The sequence below is a fragment of the Babylonia areolata genome, chromosome 12 (genome assembly GCF_041734735.1).
Source record: "Babylonia areolata isolate BAREFJ2019XMU chromosome 12, ASM4173473v1, whole genome shotgun sequence".
Classification (NCBI taxonomy): Eukaryota; Metazoa; Mollusca; class Gastropoda; order Neogastropoda; family Buccinidae; genus Babylonia; species Babylonia areolata.
In genome coordinates this window covers 30,288,187-30,314,229 of record NC_134887.1, presented here as the reverse complement: position 1 = coordinate 30,314,229, position 26,043 = coordinate 30,288,187, and the positions used below count along the sequence as shown (strand labels likewise).

Below are 26,043 nucleotides of genomic sequence, written 5' to 3'. Positions count from 1 at the left end.
TCACTGACATCCTGACCAGTAAGCTGTGTATTATCTCATTGCGGTGACAGCCCTTCACTGACATCCTGACCTGTAAGCTGTGTATTATCTCATTGTGGTGACAGCCCTTCACTGACATCCTGACCTGTAAGCTGTGTATTATCTTATTGCGGTGACAGCCCTTCACTGACATCCTGACCTGTAAGCTGTGTATTATCTCGTTGCGGTGACAGCCCTTCACTGACCAGCATACTCATCAGCATCACTGAAGGGGTTAATGATGGTGTGTGTTGTTTTAGGACTGATGAATGTTTTTCACTGTTGATGGGCGTGTTGCTGCATGTGTGGCTGTGTGTGTGTGTGTGCAGGAACAAGCTGATCATCATGAGTCAAGTCAGCAAACAGACCATTGCCAGGGTGAGTGTCACTTCGACTGACCCTCACTCACACTGCACACACCACCTACACACACACACACACACACACACACACACACACACACACACACACACACACACTGACACTAACACTCTCACACACATACACACACACACACACACACACACACTAACACTCTCACACACACACACACACACACACACACACACACACACATACACACACAAGATTGACATGCACATGTATTTCACTATTTGTCCAAAATTCTACTGTATTTGTGTGTGTTTATGATTTTCAATTTATGTATGTTACCTTTTTATGTACTCCCCCCCTCCCCCCTCCCAGGTGTTTATTTACCAAAGAAAGGGGGAAAGAAAGAAAGTGATTTTCAGAATTGCCATCACTCAGATTCAGTAGTTGTTTTTTTGTTTTTGTTTTGTTGTTTTGTTTGTTCTTTTTCTCTTCTTAAAGGAAAACCATGTTATGTCAGATTTTTACAATAAAGAATTTCAGTATCATTTTTGGACAGTTTCATTCTGCAAAAGAAAAGATACATAGAAGGCGAAAGACTGAGATGAAACCAAGAACGAAAATGGACCACGCTTTACGAAACAGCACGCACACGCATAACAATTAGCAGTCTCACAGAGACCCAAGCCCAGCTCTCATGAAACAAATGTAGCCAGGCCCCACCCAACACTTACAAGCACGAGTTCCTGCACACAAATTTGCTCCCATACACACACACTCATGCGCAAAGACACACATGCCGTTACATATATGTTATGTGTGTAAGAGGTGGACTAGAAGAATCTTGGTAAATGTCGACTTACACAAGATAGATATTAGATGATATGATAAAGTGTGGAGGGTGGAGTGTCTGGAAATGTAAAGTGCTGTGTTTTTTGCCTGCAGAGTTCTGGCACGCTGGAGATGAGCACCGTGAAGATCCATCGCAGTCACTTCTCCTATATCTACCTCCTGTCACCTCTCAGGTAAACTGTGTGGCTGCAGTTAGTGACCTTGACCTGTCGCCTCTCAGGTAGTTACTGACCTTCACCTGCCACCTCTCACGTAAACTGTATGGCTTCAGTTAGTGACCTTCACCTCTCACCTCTCATGTAAACTGTGGCTGTAGTTAGTGACCTTCACCTCTCACCTCTGAGATAAACTGTGGCAGTGGTGTGTTGTGGTGTGACGACAGGTCAGTGATGTTGGTGTGCTGTGGCATGATGACAGACATGACAGTGGTGTGGTGTGGTGCTACGACAGGTCAGTGATGTTGGTGTGTTGTGGTGTGACGACAGGTCTGTGATGTTGGTGTGTTGTGGCATGATGACAGACATGACAGTGGTGTGTTGTGGTGTGACGACAGGTCAGTGATGTTGGTGTGTTGTGGTGTGATGACAGGTCAGTGATGTTGGTGTGTTGTGGTGTGACGACAGGTCAGTGACGGTGGAGAAGTGTCGCAACACGACGGTTATCCTGGGTCCAGTGGAGGCCTTCGTCCACGTCAGTAACTGTGACAACGTCACCATCATAGCCGCCGCCAGAACCATCATGGTCAGGTAAACACCGCTCACCTGCAGTATTCTTCAGGGACTGGACTGGTTCACAGTGGTAACGACAGTGGGTGTTTTGATGCGCTCTGCCACCCCTGAAAACGGAGTATGGCTGCCTACATGGCGGGGTACGAGTGAACATGGGAGTTACAGCCCACGATGAAGAAGAAGAAGACGAATATGCACTCTGCTGCCTCAGAACTTCGGGTCCTGAGTGCTAACAGTTAGCATCAATGTGAAAAATGTTGTTATTAACAACACAAAGCTTTATAATCAAGATTTACAATCGAAACAGATGGAATGTGTCCGTGACAATGCCCGTACACACAGTGTCACACATACGCACGCAGGCACACGCGCGCGCGCACACACACACACACACAGGAAACGATGATGAGCACCCAATGGCAGCTGTCAAATGGCCTCTACCCAGGTAGGCAACTTGTGCATATGATCCAGTGTTTGTAAAGTGCTTAGAACTTGGTCTCCGACCGAGGATAGGCACTATATTAGTATCATATCATATATATCATATATCATATCATATCATATCATACCATAAGTATCCATTGTTTTATTATTATTGTTATTATTATTATCAAACGTTGGAAGATATTTTTAAAGGTGGATTACAAGTACAACAGCACAGTGAGAGCTGTATTATCAATGGTTTCTCCATGGCAATAGGAAGTTATTTTACAGATCAGTCTTTTGTGTGGGACTGTGACTCTCAGACTTGGAAGCAAAATTTCACTGGCTTTTGGTGTACTGCAGCCCTGGGGTCTTGTTGGCCTTTGGGAACCATCCCAATGCTGACTGTCCTAAAACCCTCTTGGCCGAGAGAGTTGGGGTGTAACTTGGTCAAAACACTCTCCACTATAATCAGATTCTGTCCCAGATAGTTTGGGCAGCAGTTGCTTCCTCTGCTGGTCATTGTCGGACACGACTGACCATCATACACAAACGTTTGATGGGACTGTGACCATGGTGACGTGCTGTGCCATGCCTGTGGGTGTGTGTGTGCAGTGGGTCCACGCTGTGCTCGCTGCACCTGCTGACCCCCAACCGGCCCCTGCTGCTGAGCGGCAACGACACCATAGTGCTGGCCCCCTTCCACACCCACTACCCTTCCCTCGGCCCCCACCTGACACGTGCCGGCATCACCCCCACCTGCAACCTCTGGGACAGACCCCTCTGCATTGGTCAGTGGTGTGTGTGTAGGGGTGGGTGGGATGTGTATGTGTGTATGGGGGTGGAAGGGGGAGTTCAGGTGTGTGTCTGTGTGTGGTGGGGAGGGTGTATGCCTGTGTGTGGGGGTGGGGGAAGGAGGGGGTATGTGGGGTTTTCAACGCTACCTTGAAACTCTAGGACAGACCCCTCTGTATTGGTTAGTGGTGTGTGTGTGTGTGGGGAGGGGGGGGGGTGTATGTCTCTGGGGTGCTGGGGGGGGGGTATGTGTGTGTGTGTGTGAAGTGGGAAGGAGTGTGGGGGGGGGGGGGCAGGGGGGGCTCACCCCCACCTTGAACCTCTGGGACCAACCCCTCTGTATTGGTCAGTGGTGTGTGTGGCGGGGAGGGGGTAAAGAGGGGTGGGGGGGGAGAGAGGTGTGTGTGTGTCTCTAGAACAGACCTCTGTGGTCAGTGAATGGGGTGTGTGTGTGTGTGTGTGATTGTTCATATCTGCAATTTGTAGTATTGTCTTGGTGTATATAGATAAACACATATGGGTTGTTTTTTCAGGTGCAGACGTGTGTTACTATGCACTGTTGTATATGTATTGTTTCATGTGAGGCGCTTAGAGCCCTTTACATGTGGAGTTTGTGCCATATATGTACTTTCTTGTTCTGAGTGAATCTACTTACATTTTGGCAATGAGGATGGCAGTCACATTTTGAAGAATATGATACATCACAAAACTGGAATAAATAAGTGGTTTGCTTGTTAACAATGATTTTAAGACCTGCTATGTTCTGAGTGAATCTGTTACAAGGATGGGATGTAGTCGATTCACTCAGTAGATTACTACACGTCTATCCTTATTATTGAGTGATACACGGATGGGCGCAATAGCCGAGTAGTTAAAGTGTAGGACTTTCAATCTGAGGGTCCTGGGTTCGAATCTCGGTAATGGCGCCTGATGGGTAAAGGGTGGAGATTTTTCCAATCTCGCAGGTCAACATATGTGCAGACCTGCTAATGCCTGATCCCCCTTCATGTGTATATGCAAGCAGAAGATCAAATACGCACGTTAAAGATCCTGTAATCCATGTCAGCGTTCGGTGGGTTATGGAAACAAGAACATACCCAGCATGCACACCTCAGAAAACATGAGTATGGCTGCCTACATGGCATGGTAAAAACGGTCATACACGTAAAAAGCCCACTCGTGTACATGCGAGTGAATGTGGGAGTTGCAGCCCACAAATGAAGAAGAAGAAGAATGATGCAGGCTGTGTTGTGTGCAGGTCCAGATCACCGTGACGATGTTCCCATCTGGGAGCTGATGCAGGCAGGGGAGTTCTACACCTTCGCCATTCCCTTCCACATGGAGGGGCCCACCAAGGTACACTACTGCTCCCCCTCTCCTTTCTCTCTCCGCTCTCGTACATTTCACGTCCCCCCGTGGCCAAGTGGTTAGCGTCATGGATTGACACATGGAAGGACATGGGTTCAATCTGGCCATGGTGAAGTGGTCAGGGTCGCAAATTGATGACTGGAAGAACATGGGTTCAGTCCCTCTATGGAAAAGTGGTTAGGGTCACAAATTGATGACTGGACTGTGGGTTCAGTCCTGCCGTGGCGAAGTGGTTAGTGTCATGAATTGACGACTGGAAGCATGTGGGTTCAATCCTGCTGTGGCAAAGTGGTTAGTGTCGTGAATTGACGACTGGAAGCATGTGGGTTCAGTCTCTTCGTGGCGAAGTGGTTAGTGTCGTGAATTGACGACTGGAAGGATGTGGGTTCAGTCTCTTCGTGGTGAAGTGGTTAGTGTCGTGAATTGACAACTGGAAGCATGTGGGTTCAGTCTCTTCGTGGCGAAGTGGTTAGTGTCGTGAATTGACGACTGGAAGCATTTGGGTTCAATCCTGCCGTGGCGAAGTGGTTAGTGTCGTGAATTGACGACTGGAAGCAGTTGGGTTCAATCCTGCCGTGGCGAAGTGGTTAGTGTCGTGAATTGACGACTGGAAGCAGTTGGGTTCAATCCTGCCGTGGCGAAGTGGTTAGGGTTGCAAATTGATGACCAGAAGGCACCGTATTCCGATTTTCCTCACTCCACCCAGGTTGTGTGTGAATAGATATTACCCGAGTTCAGTTGGGGAAGGATAAAACGGAGGTTGTAGCACTGAGAGTCAGATTCTGGGATGGGCCAGTCTGGTCCAGAGAGATGTGTCTGGGGCACTGTGACATGCGGTATGTGGGATGTAGCCAGAGAATCGGAGTACACAGGTCTGAATCCCACACTAACCAGTATCTTCCACCCCTCCACCCAGACCTTGAGTGGTGGTCTGGGTGCTGGTCATACAGATGATACCATCAAATGAAGTCTTAGCGCAGTTGAAATAACTCACAGACGGGCGCAATAGCCGAGTGGTTAAAGCGTTGGACTTTCAATCTGAGGGTCTCGGGTTCGAATCTCAGTAACGGCGCCTGGTGGGTAAAGGGTGTAGATTTTTCCGATCTCCCAGGTCAACATATGTGCAGACCTGCTAGTGCCTGAACCCCCTTCATGTGTATATGCAATCAGAAGATCAAATATGCACGTTAAAGAACCTGTAATCCATGTCAGCGTTCGGTGAGTTATGGAAACAAGAACATACCCAGCATGCACACACCCGAAAACGGAGTACGGCTGCCTACATGGCAGGGTAAAAACGGTCATACACGTAAAATCCCACTCGTGTAATATGCGAGTGAACGTGGGAGTTGCAGACCACGAACGAAGAAGAAGAAGAAATAACACACAGCAACAAAAGGGTTTGTCCCTGGCAAAGTTATGCAGTAGAATCCACTTTGATAGGAAAACAAGCACGCCTGCAGGCAGAAACAAACAGTGGAAAAAAAAAAGGGCGGCACTCTCACTGTACTGATGCACTCTCCCAGGGGAGAGTGGCCCCAATTTCACACACAGAAATCTGTTGTGACAGAAGAGTAATACAACACAGTACAATACAGTATGACATAGTTTGATGCGATACAATACAATACAATATGATACTATACAATGCAAAATAGCACAACACAACAAAGTTCAACACAGCTCAGCACAGCCCAGCACAGCACAGCACAACAGCACAGCACAATACAACTAAGCACAGCACAACACAGCACAGCACAGTACAACACACACAACTCACCACAGCACAACACAACACACACAACTCAACACAGCACAACTCAACACAGCACAACATAACACACACAACTCAACACAGCACAACATGACACACACAACTCAACACAGCACAACATAACATACACAACTCAACACAGCACAGCACGACAGCACAGCACACACAACTCAACACAGCACAACATAACACACACAACTCAACACAGCACAACATGACACACACAACTCAACACAGCACAACATGGTGTGTGTCCATCGAGATCGATGATGACCATCGTTGTCATCCAGCTGGGGGATGGGGGGAGGGTGGTGGGGGGGGGGGGGGATGCTCATGAATCTATCTGTGAGTGCGCAGATGGCTGAATAGTCCAATCTGCGCACGAAATGTTCGCTGACAGTTGGGGCAGACAAGAACAGGCATATCATTGTCAGGGAGCTTGTTTGCCCGTGACTTTCTGGCCTGCCTCTTCTGAACAGCTGCAGCAGTCCTGTTGGCCTCGCACAACTTGGCACCTTTGTGCACAGCAGTGCGCCATTTGTCACGGTCCGCTGCAGATTCCTCCCAGGAGTCAGGGTTGATATCAAACGCTTTCAGAGAGACTTTCAGAGTATCTCTGAAGCGCTTCTTCTGACCTCCGTGTGATCTCTTCCCTTGTTGCAGCTCGCCATAGAAGAGCCTTTTGGGCAGCCGATGGTCTGGCATGCGCGCCACGTGTCCAGCCCAGCGAAGCTGGGACTGCATCAGGATGGTGAAGATGCTGGGAAGGGTGGCTTTTGCAAGCACCTCCGTGTCTGGGGTCCTGTCTTGCCACTTGATGTTCAGTAGCTTCCTTAGGCATGTTGTGTGGAAGTGGTTCAGCTTCTTGGCATGTCGTTGGTACACTGTCCAAGTTTCGCAGGCGTACAGTAGTGTGGGGAGAACTACTGCTCTGTACACCTTTAGTTTGGTCTCAAGACCAATGCCTCTTCTGTTCCAGACATTTGCATAGAGTCTACCAAAAGTTGCGCTTGCTCTTGCAATCCTGACGTTCACTTCATCGTCAATGGTCGCATTTTGTGACAATGTGCTGCCAAGGTATGTGAACCGCTCCACCACACTGAGTCTCTGACCGTTGACTGTGATGTTGGGCTCAACGTAGGGTTTCCCTGGGGCTGGCTGATGGAGAACTTCAGTTTTCCTCGTGCTGATGGTAAGGCCGAAGTTCCTGCTGGCAGTGGCAAATTTGTCCACGCTGAGTTGCATGTCAGCTTCAGATCCAGCGTTGAGGGCACAATCATCAGCAAACAAAAAGTCTCTGATGATGTCTGTCATGACCTTCGTTTTTGCTTGAAGCCTTCTGAGGTTAAACAGCTTGCCATCTGTTCGGTACTTTAGGCCAATTCCAACATCGCCATCTCTGAAGGCATCAGTAAGCATTGCAGAGAACATGAGGCTGAACAGTGTTGGAGCCAGGACGCAGCCTTGCTTGACACCATTTGTGACAGGAAAAGCAGCAGATGTTTCACCATTGTCCTGGACTCGAGCCTGCATGCCTTCATGGAATTGGCTGACCAAGGAAATAAATTTCCGAGGGCATCCGTACTTGGCCATGATCTTCCACAGTCCCTCTCTACCCACGGTGTCGAAGGCTTTAGTGAGGTCAACATAGGTGGAGAACAGAGCAGCATTTTGCTCCTGACATTTCTCTTGCAGCTGCCTTGCAGCAAACACCATGTCGGTGGTTCCGCGCTCTTTCCGGAATCCACACTGGCTCTCAGGCAAATGACCTTGGTCAAGGTGTGCTGTGAGGCGGTTTAGTAAGATCCTGGCAAGTATCTTGCCTGCGATAGAGAGCAAGGAAATGCCCCGATGGTTATCACAGGCTTGCCGGTTCCCCTTTCGCTTGTACAGGTGAATGATAGATGCATCTTTGAAATCCTGGGGGATCGTCTCTTCTTTCCACATGAGTGAGTACAGCTGATGGAGCTTCTCAGTCAGCACAGTGCCTCCATCCTTGTAGACCTCTGCTGGTATGGAGTCTGAGCCAGGTGCTTTGCCACTGGATAGCAGACGGATTGCTTTCTGGGTCTCAAGAAGTGTTGGCGGATCGTCCAGTGCTTCGTTGATGGGGACTTGTGGGAGCCGGTCTATGGCTTCATCATTTATGGAGGAAGGGCGATTTAAGACACTGTTGAAGTGCTCAGCCCAGCGTTTGAGAATTTTCTCCTTCTCGGTGATCAAGGTATTCCCATCTGCACTGAGGAGGGGGGATGATCCTGAGGATGTGGGACCGTAGACTTCTTTTAAGGCATCATAGAACCTCTTCATATCGTGCCTGTCAGCATATCCCTGGATCTCATCGGCTTTGTCGCTCAACCACTTATCCTGCATCTGACGTAACTTTTGCTGAACAGTCCTGCGGATGGCATTGTACGCATCCTTTTTTGATGTGGACTTTGGGTTGCTCAGGTGGGCTTGATGCAGACGGCGTTTCTCATCCAGAAGCTGCTTGATTTCCTCACAGTTTTCATCAAACCAGTCTTTGTGCTTTCTGGTCATGGGTCCCAGGGTCTCTGAAGCTGTACTATAGATCATCTCGCGCAAGGTCCTCCAGTCAGACTCCACATTCTGGTTGTCCAGAGAGGCGGATTCCAGACGATCTTCCAGCAGCTCCACAAAAGTCTGTTTGATGGTGATGTTTTTCAGCTGAGCAATGTTGAGCCGTTTTGGAGCCTTCTGGCCTTGGGGGCGTCTCTTGGGCTGGATTCGAATATTCAGCTTCGAGACTACAAGGCGATGGTCTGTCCAACACTCGGCGCCGCACATGGTCTTTGTCACACGTACATCTTGCCTATCCCTTTTCCTGACGATGACGTAATCGATGAGATGCCAATGCTTTGAGCGAGGGTGCATCCATGACGTCCTGTTACGGGTAGGGAGGCAGAAAACTGTGTTGGTTATCAGCAGTTCGTGCTCTGCACAGGTCTGAAGCAAAAGCAATCCATTTGGGTTACAGTGGCCCACACCATGCTTTCCAATCACTCCATCCCAGGAGATGTAGTCAGAGCCAACTCTAGCATTGAAGTCCCCAAGAATGATGAGCTTGTCTGCTTTAGGGATAGCAGCAATGACAGAGTGAAGGTCCTCGTAGAACTTCGCCTTCACTTCATCCGGGTTGGTCATGGTTGGGGCGTAGGCACTGACAATGGTGAGGTGCTTCTGGCCAGATGCCAGTGGGAGTTTCATGGTCATAAGCCTATCGTTGACTCCCTTTGGGATTCCAGCTAGCTTGCTGACAAGTGCTGTTTTTACTGCAAAACCAACGCCAGCCTCACGTCGCTCTTCGCTTCCTCGTCCACTCCAGAAGAAGGTGTAACCAGATCCCCGTTCACAGAGCTCACCTTCGCCTGCAAGCCGAGTCTCACTCAAGGCTGCGATGTCGATGTTGTATCTGGCGAGTTCGGATGCAACTAGTGCCGTTCTCCTTTGGGGTCTGTCCACGTTATCTCTGTCCAGGAGAGTCCTTATGTTCCAGGCACCAATGGTGAGAGGAACGATCCTTGTTTTTTTCTTTTCTTTCTCTTTGTTTCGACCGCTGATGTAGGGTCCCCGCCAGCCGCGGTATGCTGGCCAGGGCGATATGGAGCAGGCAATTTTTAGGGCACCTTTTCTAGCCCCTTCCTCATGCCAGGGAGGTGAGCAGTGCATTCCTAAAGAGGGCTGCTCAGACGCTCAGACGGCTGCCGAGCTCCATCGCTGCTCCTGTCGATGAAGAACGACCCTCAACACAGCACAACATAACACACACAACTCAACACAGCACAGCACGACACACACAGCTCAACACAGCACAACACGACACACACAACTCAACACAGCACAACAGGACACACACAACTCAGCACAGCACAGCACATCACATACAACTCAACACAGCACAGCACACTACACACAACTCAACACAGCACAGCACAACACACACAACTCAACACAGCACAGCACAACACACACAACTCAACACAGCACAGCACACTACATACAACTCAACACAGCACTGCACAACACAGCACAGCACAACACGCACAACTCAACACAGCACAGCACAACACACAGTTTGTGGTGATGGGTGTATGCCAACACACAGTACATCCCTGGAGGTCTGCCCAGCCGTTACCACAGCACAACACTACACAGCAAAGCACAGCACAACAGAACACAGCACAATACAACACAACACACCGCACAACACACACACACAACACAACACAACACACTGTTTGTGGTGATGGAGGTATGTCCACACACAGTCCATCCCTGGAGGTCTGCCCAGCCTAACGGCACAACACCACACAGCACAGCACGACACAACATGGCACAGCACAGCACAACACATTTCAACAGAACACAACACACAGTTTGTGGTGATGGGTACATGTATGTCCACACACAGTCCATCCCAGGAGGTCTGCCCAGCCATTACCACAACTAGTTTTTATTGTACTTTTCTTACCCTTGGCCTGAAGTAGGTGCTAACGTGGCGATGGCCTTAGTGGTCAGTGAGGCTCTAAGCACCATAATAATTTGATTTAATTAGTTGTTGCCACAACACAGCACAACACAGCTCAGCACAACACAGCACACGGTTTGTGGTGATGGGTACATGTATGTCCACACACAGACCATCCCAGGAGGTCTGCCCAGCCATTACCACAACTAGTTTTTATTGTACTTTTCTTACCCTCGGCCTGAAGTAGGTGCTAACGTGGCGATGGCCTTAGTGGTCAGTGAGGCTCTAAGCACCATAATAATTTGATTTAATTAGTTGTTGCCACAACACAGCACAACACACAGTTTGTGGTGATGGGTACATGTATGTCCACACACAGTCCATCCCAGGAGGTCTGCCCAGCCGTTACCAGCGAGCAGTGAGTCAGAGACAGCGACAGATCGACAGTTGGCAGCGCACTGTCAAGGAGGCAGGCCTCAGTCGTGAGCAGCGCAAAGAGTTCCAGGCACTGGTGGAGAGCAGGTTTCATGTGAGTGTGGGGGGTGTGGGTGTGTGTGGGGGGGGTGTATGCATTTGTGTGTGTGTTTGTGTGGGGGTGTGTGTGCGTGGGGGTGTTTGTGTGTGTATGGGGAGTGTACCATAAAATCTGGACTATTGAGCGCATTGTTATTTAAGCAGAATCCACTGAGTTTAAAAAAAACCCAAAAAACTGGAATTTAAACACACATAAGCCACTCTAGTTTATAAGCCGCAAATGTTGCACAAAAAAACAAGTGTAAAAATGTTCGAAAATCAGTTACAAAAAGTGAGAAACTCGACAACCATAGAAACATGTCAGACGCGCGCAAAGCACAACTTCTATTACAAATTCAGTGACAAAGCAACACAAAAGAAAAATACAGCTACATCAAAGATACACACTAACACACACACACTAACAATTACTGGTAGTCACATTTATTCATTCATAGTTGTCATCCATCTACTGAAGCCACTGAAAACTTCGTCTTGAGTGTCGGAATTGAACAACAGAAGCACAGCTTTTTCTGCCATGGCACTACTGACCCAGTCCTCGTTTTCACTGTCGGATGAATCCGAGTCATGCTGGCTGGAGCTGGTGGCTTCTCTGTCGTCTGCTACATTCAAGAGTCCAGCTTTGCGACTTTTTGCAGTGAGGAAGTTCGTCCCCCTGCTTTCTCCAACGTCTGATCATGGATTCGTTCACTCCAAGTTCAAAGGCAGCAGCTCGATTTCCCTTTTCAGTAGCCAGGCTGATCACCTTCAATTTGAAAGCAGCATTGTAAGTATTGCGTCGTGGTTTTCGGCATGATGGAAGTGGTCTGAACAAGGGCGATCAGCTGAATGTTTTGTGTGTGTAAAGGCCGCATATAAATTTAGTGGAAATAAAATTTTAACAGTTATCAATGACACACTTTTACAGTGAGTTTTGAATTCATGAACCAGTTTTGAAACATAATGTGAACCTAAAAATAGATAGGAGACTGATGGCAACAACTTGATTTGACCTGAACGCATCATAGGAAAACCCGCAACATCAGGAGAAATCCATAAACTAGCTGCATGGTTATTTTAGCTGCAGGGGTAGAAGTTTGGGGAAAAAATTGCGGCCAATAGTCTGAATCTTATGGTATGTATGTGTTTGTGTGAGTGTGTGTGTATGTGTGGGGGGTGTATTATGTGTATCTCCGTGTGTGTATGTGTTGGGGGTGTATGTATGTGTTTGTAAGAGTGTGCGTGTTTGTGTGAGTGTGGGTGTTTGTGTGTGTATTTGTGTGATGTGTGTGTGTGCATGTGTTTGTCTCTGTGTTGTGTCTGTATCTGTGCATGTGTGTGTGTGTGTGTGTGACAACAGCAGCTTTCTGAACTGAAGATTTGGAAGACAACAACAAAGTAAAAAGAGCCATGACAGATGAATGTTCGCATCAATTTCATTCTTCTATTCTGCAGGGAAAACGGTGGTCATGAGACAGGAAGTTGGTGTAGAATTAGTGTGCACATAAACATGTTACAGGGTTCATACATGTTTTTCACGTGTTTAAGAATTTGCACACACACACACACACACACACACACACGCACACATACAAAATTTGTCTTTTTTTTTTTTTTAGTCCTTAAAAAATTACTTGTGGTTGTAAAAGTTTTAGATTTTGGCCTCTGTATAAGAGATATAGAAAATATGCTTTGCTTCTCTATCTGTGCTTTTTTTTTTTTTTTTTCTGGAGAAGTGACTAAGCGTGTTGGGTTACGCTGCTGGTCAGGCATCTGCTTGGCAGATGTGGTGTAGCGTATATGGATTTGACCGAACACAGTGACGCCTCCTTGAGCTACTGATACTGATACTGTGTTACAGCAAAGCTGCAAAATATTTTTGCCAGATTTTGATTTTAAATTAAAATAAATAACTCATAAAAAGTGAACCGGGGTAGATTTTTATCGACTGAAATGCCAGCACTCAAAATGTTCTGTGCACTCAGTCCACATTTCTGTCATTTTGAAATTTTGCTTCTGGTGTTTGAAAAGTTTTTTTTGTTTTTTATATATATATTTTTTTTAGATTTTCCATTTTGTGATTTCATTGCCTGTCTGATGATAATATCAGGATATATATTTTTACCAAAAAATATTTTAAAAAATAGCTAAAAGATTGCTATTTACTCCCGCAGGTGTGGCTGTCGGAAACGGGTCACAAGCGAGAACTGGACAGTCTGGCCGTTCCTCTGCAACAGGACACGTCTTGACCTCCCCCACCCCCTTCCCCCACCCCCTCCCCGACCCCCTCCGACAGTCTGGCCGTTCCTCTGCAGCAGGACACATCTTGATCTCCCCCACCCCCCTTCCCCCACCCCCTCCCCGACCCCCCTCAGACAGTCTGGCCGTTCCTCTGCAACAGGACACATCTTGATCTCCCCCACCCCCTCCCTGACCCCCCTCCCTGACCCCCCTCCGACAGTCTGGCCGTTCCTCTGCAGCAGGACACATCTTGATCTCCCCCACCCCCCTTCCCCCACCCCCTCCCCGACCCCCCTCAGACAGTCTGGCCGTTCCTCTGCAACAGGACACATCTTGACCTCCCCCACCCCCCTTCCCCCACCCCCTCCCCGACCCCCCTCCGACAGTCTGGCCGTTCCTCTGCAGCAGGACACATCTTGATCTCCCCCACCCCCCTCCCTGACCCCCCTCCCCCACCCCCCTCCGACAGTCCGGCTGTTCCTCTGCAACAGGACACTTCTTGATCTCCCCACCCCCCCTACCCCTTCCCTCTCCCTACCCTTCCTCCCTCCTTCCCCACCCGTCCAACAGTCTGGCTCTGCAACCGGACACGTCTGGACCTCCCCCCCCCCCCCTTCCCCCTGCCCTTCCTCCTCCCCTTCCTCCCTCCCTCCCCACCCCTCCGACAGTCCTCTGCAACCGGACACGTCTGGACCTCCCCCACCCCCTTCCCCCTGCCCTCCCTTCCCTGATCCTCCCCTTCCTCCCTCCATCCTTCCGTCCGTCCATTTGGGGGAGTGGACATTGCCGTGGTTGTGACAGTGAACATGAGTGGTTTGACTGGCTGCGACCACTGACTGTGTTGTGGCTGGTGTGACGTGTATGGCAGCGTGATTGATGATCTTTGTTTAAAGGAGACCTGTGTCAAAGCCTGTGAACAGATCCATATATGATACACCACATCTGCTTTAGGTGGGAGAAATAAAATAGACCAGGTGCCTGACCTTCACTTGAACCCAGTGAGCTGGTCAGGCTTTGAGAGCCCTTCCCTAGGTTTGTGTAAGAACCTGTCTTCACTGCTCTAAAAATGAATGTATGGTTATGTGGAGGTGTTGGAATGTTTATCGGGATCCATTGAGGAGTGTATGGGTCAAAAGAGCGACCTGTGTGTGGTAAACTCATAAAGACGAACAGCAGAAGAAACTTGTTCCGAGTCGAGAGTTGTTTGTTCAGGATCTGTTGTCCGATAAGATGGTTGTGTCACTTCTTCGGTCTTTTCTTTCCATGGTCAGGTGTTGAACAGTTGTACACATGTATTTCCTTACATGCTTTGCCGATTCTGTCTTTAATGTTGTGTTGTATTTGTTGAACAGTGCTATTTATTTGCTAATGTTGTCTTCACGGATGTCTTGGGTTATAATTGTTGATGCTATTTTGTATTTATTTTGGCTTTAATCAGCTGATAGCATTTTTGCTTTATATTTGATGATGAGTTGTGTCACAAATGTTGGAAGCCAGAAACAGCAGGCTTCAGTGATCAGCTGAAATACCTCTGGGTTGTGATTTCCCATGGCTTTTTGAGGATGTGTGTGTGTGTGTGTATGTATGTGTGGCATGTCTGTGTGGTGTGTGTGTGTGTGTTGCATTTTGGTGTCTGTTGTGTGTGTGTCTGTGTGTGTGTGTGTGTCTGTATGTTGCATTTTGGTGTCTGTTGTGCGTGTCTGTGTGCTTGTCTGTGTGTGGTGTGTGTGTGTGTGTGTGTGCAGCAAAGGACATGCATGGTGGCTGTTCACAGCCAACTTGTTTTGTTCTGTTGTCCTTTCTTCTGCGCCGTCTCAGTGGTATGACTTCATCTTCCTCTGTTGTTGGTGGAGTGGTGGCCTAGTGGTAATGCACCCTATTTGGAAGTGAGCAATCACGGGTTAGCGTTTCTTACACCAACCCAAGATTTTTACTCTTCCCCTCCACAAGACCTTGAGTGGTGGTCTGGGAGCTGGTCTTTCTGATGCAACAATAAACTGAGGTCCTGTGTGCAGTATGCAATTAGTGCATGTAAAAGAACCGGTAGCAGCAAAAGGGTGGTCCCTGGCAAAGTCTGCTCTTTTTGTAAAAACAAATAGAAAGAAAGAAAAAGTTGTGGCATAGCACTGCGGCAAAGCACTCTCCCTGGGGAGAGCAACGCGGATTTCACACAGTTAAAATCTGTTGTGACACAAAGTAATACAACACAATCACTTTCAGGTGACTCGTCCTAAACCTTCACACAGCTACGGCACAGTCCGCAGGGAGCTGTCAGTGTTGGGTGACTGACCAGAGGAGACCCTGTCTTGCTGCACTGTCAGAGTCCTGTGTCGTAGTCTCCAGTTTTGTGCATTTATGCTTGTTTTGAATCTTCTTATGTCTCCCCCCCGACCCCCTCCCTGACCATCGCCCCCACTGCCCCACTGAATTAATGGATGACAGCACGAGTATGTGTACGTTACGTTTTTTAATCAATAACATATGAAACGATGTGCAGTGTTTGCAGAGATTCGCACTGTTACAAAAAACAGACAGCAAATTCTACTTACACATACTTTACCGTAACCCACTGATGCAGACCCCAACAGGGGTCTGGATTCCCATGACCCACTGGTGCAGACTCTGGCAGGGGTCTAGATTTCTGTCCTATCCAAACTACTAGTCCACTGTGCGGAGAAATCAAAAGAAGCTGTGGTACTTGTTGTTCATACCTATCTGTCTATACAAAACATGAGATACTCTTTCTCTCTGTGCTCCCACCACAGCAAAATACAACAAGCTCGGAATATTGTGTAGACACCAATGTTTTAATCAGTGCAACAAAAGAAATGAATCACAAAGAAGTCAGACACCAATGTTTTAATCAGTGCAACGAAAGAAATGAATCACAAAGAAGTAATCACAGAATGACTTGGGCTAAACAAAAGCTGCATCATCACCAGAAGCATTTCAGTCCGCAAAACAACCATATATAAGAGGCTTAACAAATTATGAGAATCTTAAAAAAAAACACGTAACAATGCGTAGTTCATGTCAGTCATGTTACAGTGATGGTGACTGGGTGACAGGATGAACGTATCACTATGGAACAGCAGAAGTTTTCTCTTTGTTTCCCCCCACTCCCCCTTCACCCTCATTCCTTTTCGTCCCCATGCCCCCCTTCCCTCCCCCCCACATCCATCTCTCCCACCGCACAACATGTATTCCTGGAAGAACTGGGTTATTTTTTTATTGCCAATGGTGATTTCCTCTCCCATACCCCCATCCTCTCCCGATACCTACTGAACATATTCAGGGAATGGACTTCTGTGTCTTTCCACTTGTTTTTTGTGGGTTTTTTTTTTTTTTCATCAAACAACTAACGCATTCCGCACACAGGAAATGTCACACCGTTTGGTTTTTGTTTTTACCAAATGCATTCTGACAATAGGACCACTGTATCCGAACAGTCTTTTTCCCACAACACATTTACCAAACACGTTGTATCCTAACAAGTCTTTTTCCCATGATACGTTTACCAAACATTCTACACAGAGAGACGCAATGACAATCGCTTAGGTGTTGACTCCGATCTTCTTCTTCAGCGTTCCCAGGCCATGCTCAGAGGACTTCTGATCAAGTGTTCACCAGTGATCAGGGTTTGAGGCCCCGTTTCAGCAATGGGAAGTGTCCTTGGGGGAAAGGCAGTGTTCTCCAGTTTTCCTCCCCCCCCACCCAGGTGTGAATGGATGACTGATCAGAGAAGGTTAAAACGGCGGAAGGAGAGGACTGGGCCCCTGCCTACCAGTGCCAAACCCTGGACACGGTGGATGTGAATTAACTGCCCCGATGGCTGGCTGGAAAGCTATGGGACCTGTTGTACACAAAGAGGGCCAACACCTGCCATCAGCAGTGTGCCTTGACAACAGTGTTGCTTCTGAGGGTTTTCTGCTGGGCGAGGGCACAGGACTTGGACATGGGCACAAGACTTGGACATGGGCACAGGACTTGGACATGGGCACAGGACTTAGACATGGGCACAGGACTTGGACATGGACAAGGGCACAGGACTTAGACATGGGCACAGGACTTGGACAAGGGCACAGGACTTGGACATGGACAAGGGCACAGGACTTAGACATGGGCACAGGACTTGGACAAGGGCACAGGACTTGGACATGGGCACAGGACTTGGACAAGGGCACAGGATTTGGAGATGGGCACAGGACTTGGACAAGGGCACAGGACTTGGACATGGCATGTCCCCAGGGCCTGTCTGTCTTCATGCAAACAGTGAACACATCGTGCACTTTTGGACTGTGATGATCTGTTGTGTGTCCCATAATTTGGGACGTTTTGTTTTCTATATTTTTGATGATGATTCCGGTGATGAAGATGTTGCGATGAGGGTCTATTCAGTTCAGGACTTCTTGTCCTTTTACATCCCTGCATTAACCAGGCTTGAGAGATGCAGACACTTGCAGTGTTGGTCAGGAAATTTGAACAACACTCCCCTCGAGATGCATCCTTGAAGTGGATGACCCCTGACAATGTCCCAGTCTTCCTGTTTGAGTCCACTGCACACTCAGTTCAATGTCCCAGTCTTCCCATTTGAGTCCACTGCACACTCAGTTCAATGTCCCAGTCTTCCCATTTGAGTCCATTGCACTCTCAGTTCTAGGAACGGGCCATGGGCCGAAAATACGTTGTTTGTATTGCCTCATCTTACCACAGTGAAGCTTGGGGTTTGTGTGGAAACGACTGTTTCAGAAAATCATGATTGTTCATTGTAATCATTGCCATCTCCATTACCTTTTTGTCATCAATGTTTCATTTTACACTGTCCCCTAAAAAAACTAAACTCACATTTCAGAAAGGAATTACAGAGCCACCCTTTTTCTTAAAATAAATAAATGAATAAATAAGAAAGAAGCAACACTATGCAAAGCAGTGAAAAGTTTTTGTGACCGGCAAATATTACATAAAATCAGCTACTGATGAAATAACAAAATCTGAAAAAAAAAAATAATAAAAAGGGGTGTGTGTGGGGGTGACGGAGGGGGGTGGGGGGGGGAGAGAGCAGAGGGGTTTGCGTGGTGATGGGGTGAGAGAGGGAGAGAGAAAAGTGAGCCAGGCAACAAACGTCAGCCTCTTTCTGTGCCTTAAATTAACCAATAAACCCAACTGTTAACACTGGAACCCTATTGAATTTAACATGGCATGTGTATCTTCTAATCACTCACAGATCATGCATGTATTTACATAATAATGTATATATATACAAATATTTTTACAGAAAGATACAACATCGAAACAGTCTTTTACAGAGGAAAAATGTTGGTCATCACAATACTGTACAAGATTGTGCATGAATTCACTACACAGCAAGATTCTTCGAAAGGCTATCATCCTACACTTATAACTGACCACCACCTGACTGTCAACATGCTGTATGTCTCACTTCAAAAAACGCATTGTGTATTCATCCACGTGTCATATTCATTCCAATCATTTAACCAACCTGGTCAAAGCTAATACACACACACACACACACACACACAAAATATCAAAAAGTGATCAGAACAAGCCAGGAAATGAACGTTCAAGTCCATTATACAATGAAATAATGCAGGATTTAATACAACGAGGAAAAGAAAGGAAGAAAAAAAATATCTAACTGTACAGCAACATGTCCATTGCGGACTGATTGTGAAAGTGTGTACACATTCCTTTACATGTAATAACACCCAAGAAAGGACAGGACAACAGTGGGTGGGTGGGTGGGTGGTGGAGAACAGTAAATGTTATCATGTAAGGTCAATGGTAAAACTACTCTCATACACACAGACACAGAACAGCCGATGACTTTGCAGCAGACAATCAGTGCTAAATTCCCTTTCCAAAGCTCGGCATACACTTCCCTTGCAGAGCAATGGTGCTAACTATTTTCTCCCCAACAACCACCAAATTAAGGGGAGGGTGGGAATGCTGTGACAACGTGGAATGTGTGGAATGCCCAAGTGCATACATTTAAAAAGAAACTGTCTATTGTCTTCACACACACACACGGTTGAAGTCTGAAGGTTTGTCACCACATGAACAACCAAGCTCATGTACGGTCATTCCAGTGGGTGAGTGGAGACAGCAGTTCTAACAGCAGTCATGACTTGGATACAGTGGACAGTGAAGTGACCCCTATCCTACTGGTCGCCATGGAAACAGGGTGGGGGGGAAAGACTTGCGGTGCACAGGTAGGCAGAAGACACCAGCAGGTAGGGCTCAAACAACACACATCTAACAACATACACCTGAGAACACACACACACTATCTAACAACGCACACCTGAGAACACAACACAACACATTCACCTGAGAACACACGCACACTCTGAGAACACACACTATCTAACACACACCTGAGAACACACACTATCTAACAACACATTCACATCTAACAACTCGCACCTGAGAACACACACACGATCTAACAACACACACCTGAGAAAACACACACACACAATAAAACAACACATTCACAACAACACACACCTGAGAACACACAATCAAACAATACACTCGCATCTAACAACACACACCTGAGAACACACACAATCTAACAACACACTCGCATCTAACAACACAAATATCGTAACAGTTTCACACAACACATCTGCTAGGCAGATGCTTGACCAGCAGTATAACCCATCGTGGTTGGTCAGGCCTTGAGTGTATGTGTATATATATATTTGTGTACCAGTCGGGAGTGGATTTCTTCCACAGAAACGGGTTCTTTTTCAGTGCACCAAGACCATGCTGCACACGGGACTTCTGTTTGTCATCTCATCCCAATGACTAGACGCTCGGTTTGACGTTTCTGTCAAACCTGGGAGAAAGGATATAAGTGCGGGTGGGATTCAAACCAAGACCCCGATGGACTCTCTGTATCGGCAGAGGAGTGTCTTACCATTCTGCCTTCTTGACCTCTGACAACAGACACATGTCGAACAAGGAACAAACATTCATCAAACATGGAGAAGAAGAAAAAAAATTTTAAAAATAAAAACCCAAACGAGAAAAGTCCATCAATACAGAGATTCTCTCCTTTCCACACCCTTCAGCAAATGCATGTTGCCAACGTACAAATCTTAAAAACTGCACACAAAAAAACAAACAAACAAAAAAACAAGCCACGGTGGATAAAAATGAATGGGTGGAGGGGCTGGGAGTGAGTGAAATGACAGGGTTTTTTTTTTAATTAAAAGACAACAGCACCATCACAGTTTGTTTACAGACACCCTTGCACAGTTAACTCATTTTAGTCTCGGAATCACTGAGACAATTTTTTTTTTTTTTTTACAAGACCAATCAAAAAATTTTTTAATTTGTAGCCAGATGGATGAAGTTCATATGGATAAACATATATATATATTGTCTTTATGGAAAAAGAAACTAGCTGATCATACATATATTTATGTATAGGAAAAGAATTTGGGGATATAGGATTGGACACAATAAAAATGTGTTGCTGTGCAGATGAAAGGCAAAGAGGGGTTAAAAGATGACACTAGTCACTCACAACCATACACATTTTACAGGCGGTTACTTTTTAACAACAGGAAGAAAAAGATCTGTAAAAAATAACCAGAATCTGGAGAAGAGATCTTTGTATTCTACAAAAAATGTTAACATCTATGTACACTGCCTTACAGGCAAGAAATCCTGGATCAAATTCAGTTACACAATGTGTACATTGTGTGGGTGTGTTCATGCATCTGTGTGGGTGTGTTCATATATGAAAAAATGTGTGTCTCCAGTCATGTGCATGCATGTGTGGATGAATGCATAGGCATCAGTTGAAGTTGTCGTAAGAACAAGTACGAGAACAAGCGACTTACCATGCTCAAATGACCAGACACACAAGTATACACTATCAAGAGAAACGATTTGTTGGAGAAGTGGAAAACACTGGAATAGCCTAATACAAAAACAGGGACATTAAATGTCTAGCTTGAACACAACATTTTTTTTTCTTGGTTCTCTTTTTTTTTAATGAATAAAAAATTTCCATGTTTTATGGACAAAGTTATATCCTGTAAGCTTAATCTGATCTACATACACTCCAATAACTGAGATCAATGCCAACAATTCCTGCTTCCCTAGATCAAAGAGCAGTGCTTAAAGGAGGAGTTTGTATTATACTCCATGTTTGGTGATACATATACTTACCATGTCAAACTGATGCAAACTAGGCCTATCGGTTTGCTCTGCTTGGCCACATTTCGTGCGGCTAAGAGTGAAAAAGACGACCCGTCTTGCCCGGTCCGCTCTTAGCCAATTCTCTTTCTACGGCTTGGCCACACAATGTTATATGTTTTGCTGTTCTACTCTTAAAAAAGAATGAAGCACCAGAGCTTTTCAATGGGTACACAAAATATTTTGTGAACTGATCTGAGAAAAAAAAAGTTGCATCAAAAATAAGAAATGACTGTTTAGCACCATACAATGATTTTGTGCGTGCATGTTGACGTGCATCATCCGTACATGGCTGTGCTGAGTGCGGTGTGATGGCTGGTCACAGGGCACGACCTCCAGTCACATCCACTGTACAGGAGTTGTCTCCAGTGTGGCAGATAGTTTACAGCTGCATCAGAGTTCTGGCTTCCAGAACACATCTGCATGCTACACCTGTCCTCCAGGTATTTTTCATGAGCCATGTAAGAGATTGAAGCTGATCTACAGCACCCGGATGTCACGGTAAGGTATGTGTATTTATGTACAGTGCAGGAGAAGCCTGAAGTATGTTTGGTTTTCCCCAAATGTCTGCCTTCTTCAATCAAAACGGTCAACAGAAACGACAAAAATCATAAACACTTCAAATGTGTCCACCCTCCACAGCTTTTCTCACTTTGAAAACAATCTTGTTCCCTTTGAACTGAACAAGCACACAACAGAAAGTGAGGGGGGAATGCAGATGCTGCAAGTTTCACGCAAGTCGTTTCAGCTTCAAGTTACCTCTTGCCTTTGTTCAACAAGGATGTCAGGGCCTCTGACATCTGTTCTCTTGCCTCTGAAGTTTGTTCTCTTGTCATATTCATTGCAATCACTTAACCAGGGTTTTTTCTGCCTCCTCAATACTTGTTCTCTGGCATTTCTCTTTTCTACTGTTTGTTCTGAGGGCTCATGATTTCCTTCAGTCCTTGCTCCACTGCCACGTTTTGTTTTGATGGCTTCATCTTTTCCATATACCCATTAGTCCTCAGAGTATCTTGTATTATTTCAATATTTCTTACAGGACAAAAAAAAAAAAAAGAAAAAAAAAATCCTTCCAATGATTTTATGAAATAAATCTTTCAGCCAAAAAATTCTTGATATTTCTGATATAAAAACTATGTAAATCTTTTTTTTTTTAAACACAATAAACCACAAAATCACCAATCAAATATTTCTCCAATTTACTTTGTAAAACTTAATTGTTTTTCACTTATATTGAATTATCATATGATTTCATTAACTGTGTTTCATCCTTCATACACACTAACACATCATCATTCTTGATTTACAGGATACATGGTTCAATACCACAAATGTAAAACGTGTAAATAAGATTGGTAACAGGAATGTCAACTTCATAAGTATACATAAAGCAGGAATGTTGAATTCACAGGAAAATGTAAAATTCATAACAGTGTATAATTATAATAATATCTTAGAATACATGCGGGTATCTGGAGAGAAAATTAATATTAGAGGCAGTGAATAATAATAATAATTATTGTGATTTTCATTCTTTACAGGCAGTGAAATAATATTATTCAAGAGATCAGTCCAAGACACACGACCACAAAAGAAATTGGATATTGATTTTGCAATACTATCTTTCAACAAACAAATGATTTATACACACAAAATTACTTCCACACATAGCTTACAAACTGATAACCCCCCCAAAAAAACCTGCATATGTAGGTCTTATCATTTTCTAATTAAGAAGAAAAAACAACAACCCCATAACACCACTTCTGTGTGTTTTAATCCACCAGTTAAGAAACTACCCTACGGAAGAGACTGAGCAGGGTGTGACACTCACATGAAGAATCGTAACTTCCTGTTACACTGTTTCTCCCAGTGTGTGTTGTTGCTCGATGCATGTATTTGGAAATACTGCAAGTGATGTACCGGTATTTGTCTGGACACTCCCCTGATGCTTGTCCTCATCACTGACACGAGACATACATGTGACTGCTTGAAAAGGACACGTGTGTGAATCACACTACGTCCCATGTCCAGTGGGGAGACGAAACAACGAAAAAAGCAAGCATGCAAGGATGCCCAGATTATTTCCTGCTCCGCTTGCATGTATGAATTTGTGTGTGCGTGTGTGTGTGTGTGTGTGTGTGTGTGTGTGTGTGTGAGTGTGTGTGTGTGTGCATGCATTCCTGTAGAATTGTGTGTGTGTGTGTATATATGTGCGTGTGTGTGTCTCTCTCTTTCTGTGCGAAGTGGGGAGGGAAGGATGGGAAAAGACCTGAGCTTCTTTAGCCACTTTAAACGGGTTTGAACACATGTTTGGGTAAGCTGAATATAATCTGATGCTTCATACATATATATAGATATATATACCGAGAGATATATGTGCGTACAACATAAACTGAAACTGTTTAAAACTGTTCCCTGCCCCCTGGTAACAGCAATCAAAAAACCTGAACAGTAGTAGACTGGCTGTGAAGTTGACTGCATTAACTAAGAAACAAACAAAACGATCCCACAGAACGTCAAAATACAACATGTCACAGTTCTGTCAGCCTGGAACCAGTCAACAGCCTGATCCTCCATTCCACCACACCCACCCACCCACCCACATGACAGACATCTACAATGCTGTACCTCCTCTATTTTGGTGTTTGTGTGGGGGTTTGGTTTTGTTGTTTTTTGTTTTGTTTGTTTGTTATTTTTTTGAGCTTGTGGTTTGTTCCCGTGTCCTACCTTGAATGGTGGGTGAAAGTGAAAGTGATCTATCCAGAACTTGGCCCCATACTCTCTGTAAATGTCTGTTTCAGGTTCTGTGTGTTTACTTGAACACACACACAAACACACACACACACACACACACGCACACACACACACACACACTTTAAAAAGAAAATCTTTCCTACATATTATATACACTGCTAACAAGTAAACATCACAGAGGGGGGAGGGGGATGGGGGGGGAGGGGTGTTGGGGGGGGGGGGGGGGGTAGAAGCGGGGAAGGAGAAAAGTGAGCAAAAAGTTTTTTTGAGAGAAAAAAAAAATTCTCACACTTAGTAAAAAAAACACAAAAAACAAGAACATGGATTATAGTCCAACAAAACGCCTTAGTCATGGCAGAACCACAGTGCCAAAACAGACAACAACAACAACAAAAGAAAAAAACACAAACAAAAATTTCCACATGCTGAGAGTGAGTCATTCATGAAAATTTCAAAGTAAAAATGACATGCTAACAAACAAAAAAACCAAAGTCTGGTGGTGCAAGTGGAGAAAGTGAGGTCGGCTCAGCGCAGTAGCGATGCTCTTTTCCATCCTCCAGCTTTCCTCCTGCTTCGTCTCGTCCACTTCCCCCCCTCAGTATTCATCCGGCTACAACAGTAAATACAACAACAACAACAAAATAGAGAGAGAGCAACACTCACAAACTTCTTCTTCTTCTTCTTCGTTCGTGGGCTGCAACTCCCACGTTCACTCATATGTACACGAGTGGGCTTTTACGTGTATGACCGTTTTTACCCCGCCATGTAGGCAGCCATACTCCGTTTTCAGGGGTGTGCATGCTGGGTATGTTCTTGTTTCCATAACCCACCGAACGCTGACATGGATTACAGGATCTTTAACGTGCGTATTTGATCTTCTGCTTGCATATACACACGAAGGGGGTTCAGGCACTAGCAGGTCTGCACATATGTTGACCTGGGAGATCGGAAAAATCTCCACCCTTCACCCACCAGGCGCCGTCACTGTGATTCGAACCCGGGACCCTCAGATTGACAGTCCAACGCTTTAACCATTCGGCTATTGCGCCCGTCTACTCACAAACAAGGAGGACAATCAAAGAAATAATCATTATCTCCATGCAAATCAAGACCTGAACGTACCAAACAAAGCGGTTAACCGCAAAAGACTACTGGCAGAGTAAGGCTGTGTGAATGGTTCAATTCAGTTCAGTTGCAACTCAAGGAGGCGTCACTGCATTCAGACAAATCCATATACGCCACACCACATTTGCTAAGCTGATGCTTGACCAGCAGTGTAATCCAACGTACTTAGTCAGTCCCTGAGGTGACCAAAAAATAAAAAAATAAATGGATAAGTTATCAAATTAATGAATGAATAAATAAAAACAAACAGATGAATAAATAAATGAACCAAAGTGAATGCACCAAAGAGAAATGCTGTACACATGAAAAATAATAAGGCCATGAACGTCTAATCCCTGGAGATAAAGTTTTCTTTTTAATCAACAAAACGTGGGAGCTGCAGCCCACAAACAACGAAG

At 45.7% G+C, this 26,043-nt stretch overlaps 2 protein-coding genes across 3 annotated transcripts in view; one reads left to right on the top strand and one right to left on the bottom strand.

Moving 5' to 3' along the window:
• The window catches only part of LOC143288142 (TBCC domain-containing protein 1-like), a 31,743-nt gene extending 18,046 nt beyond the window's left edge, over positions 1-13,697 (top strand). Inside the window, exons 13-19 of the mRNA XM_076596437.1 lie at positions 348-396; positions 1,294-1,373; positions 1,824-1,946; positions 2,967-3,142; positions 4,405-4,502; positions 11,157-11,306; positions 13,465-13,697. Coding sequence (XP_076452552.1) covers positions 348-396; positions 1,294-1,373; positions 1,824-1,946; positions 2,967-3,142; positions 4,405-4,502; positions 11,157-11,306; positions 13,465-13,539 — 751 coding nt within the window. The 3' untranslated portion in view covers positions 13,540-13,697. The remainder of the gene's footprint in view (positions 1-347; positions 397-1,293; positions 1,374-1,823; positions 1,947-2,966; positions 3,143-4,404; positions 4,503-11,156; positions 11,307-13,464) is intronic.
• A 3,050-nt stretch (positions 13,698-16,747) lies between these two features.
• Positions 16,748-26,043, bottom strand: part of LOC143288517 (rabphilin-3A-like) — an 87,400-nt gene continuing 78,104 nt past the window's right edge. For both annotated transcript variants that reach the window (XM_076597099.1, XM_076597098.1), the window contains exon 18: positions 16,748-25,130. Coding sequence is in view for 1 of the 2 variants with exons in the window: in XM_076597098.1 (XP_076453213.1) it covers positions 25,116-25,130 (15 nt within the window). In the remaining variant the exon portion in view is untranslated. The remainder of the gene's footprint in view (positions 25,131-26,043) is intronic.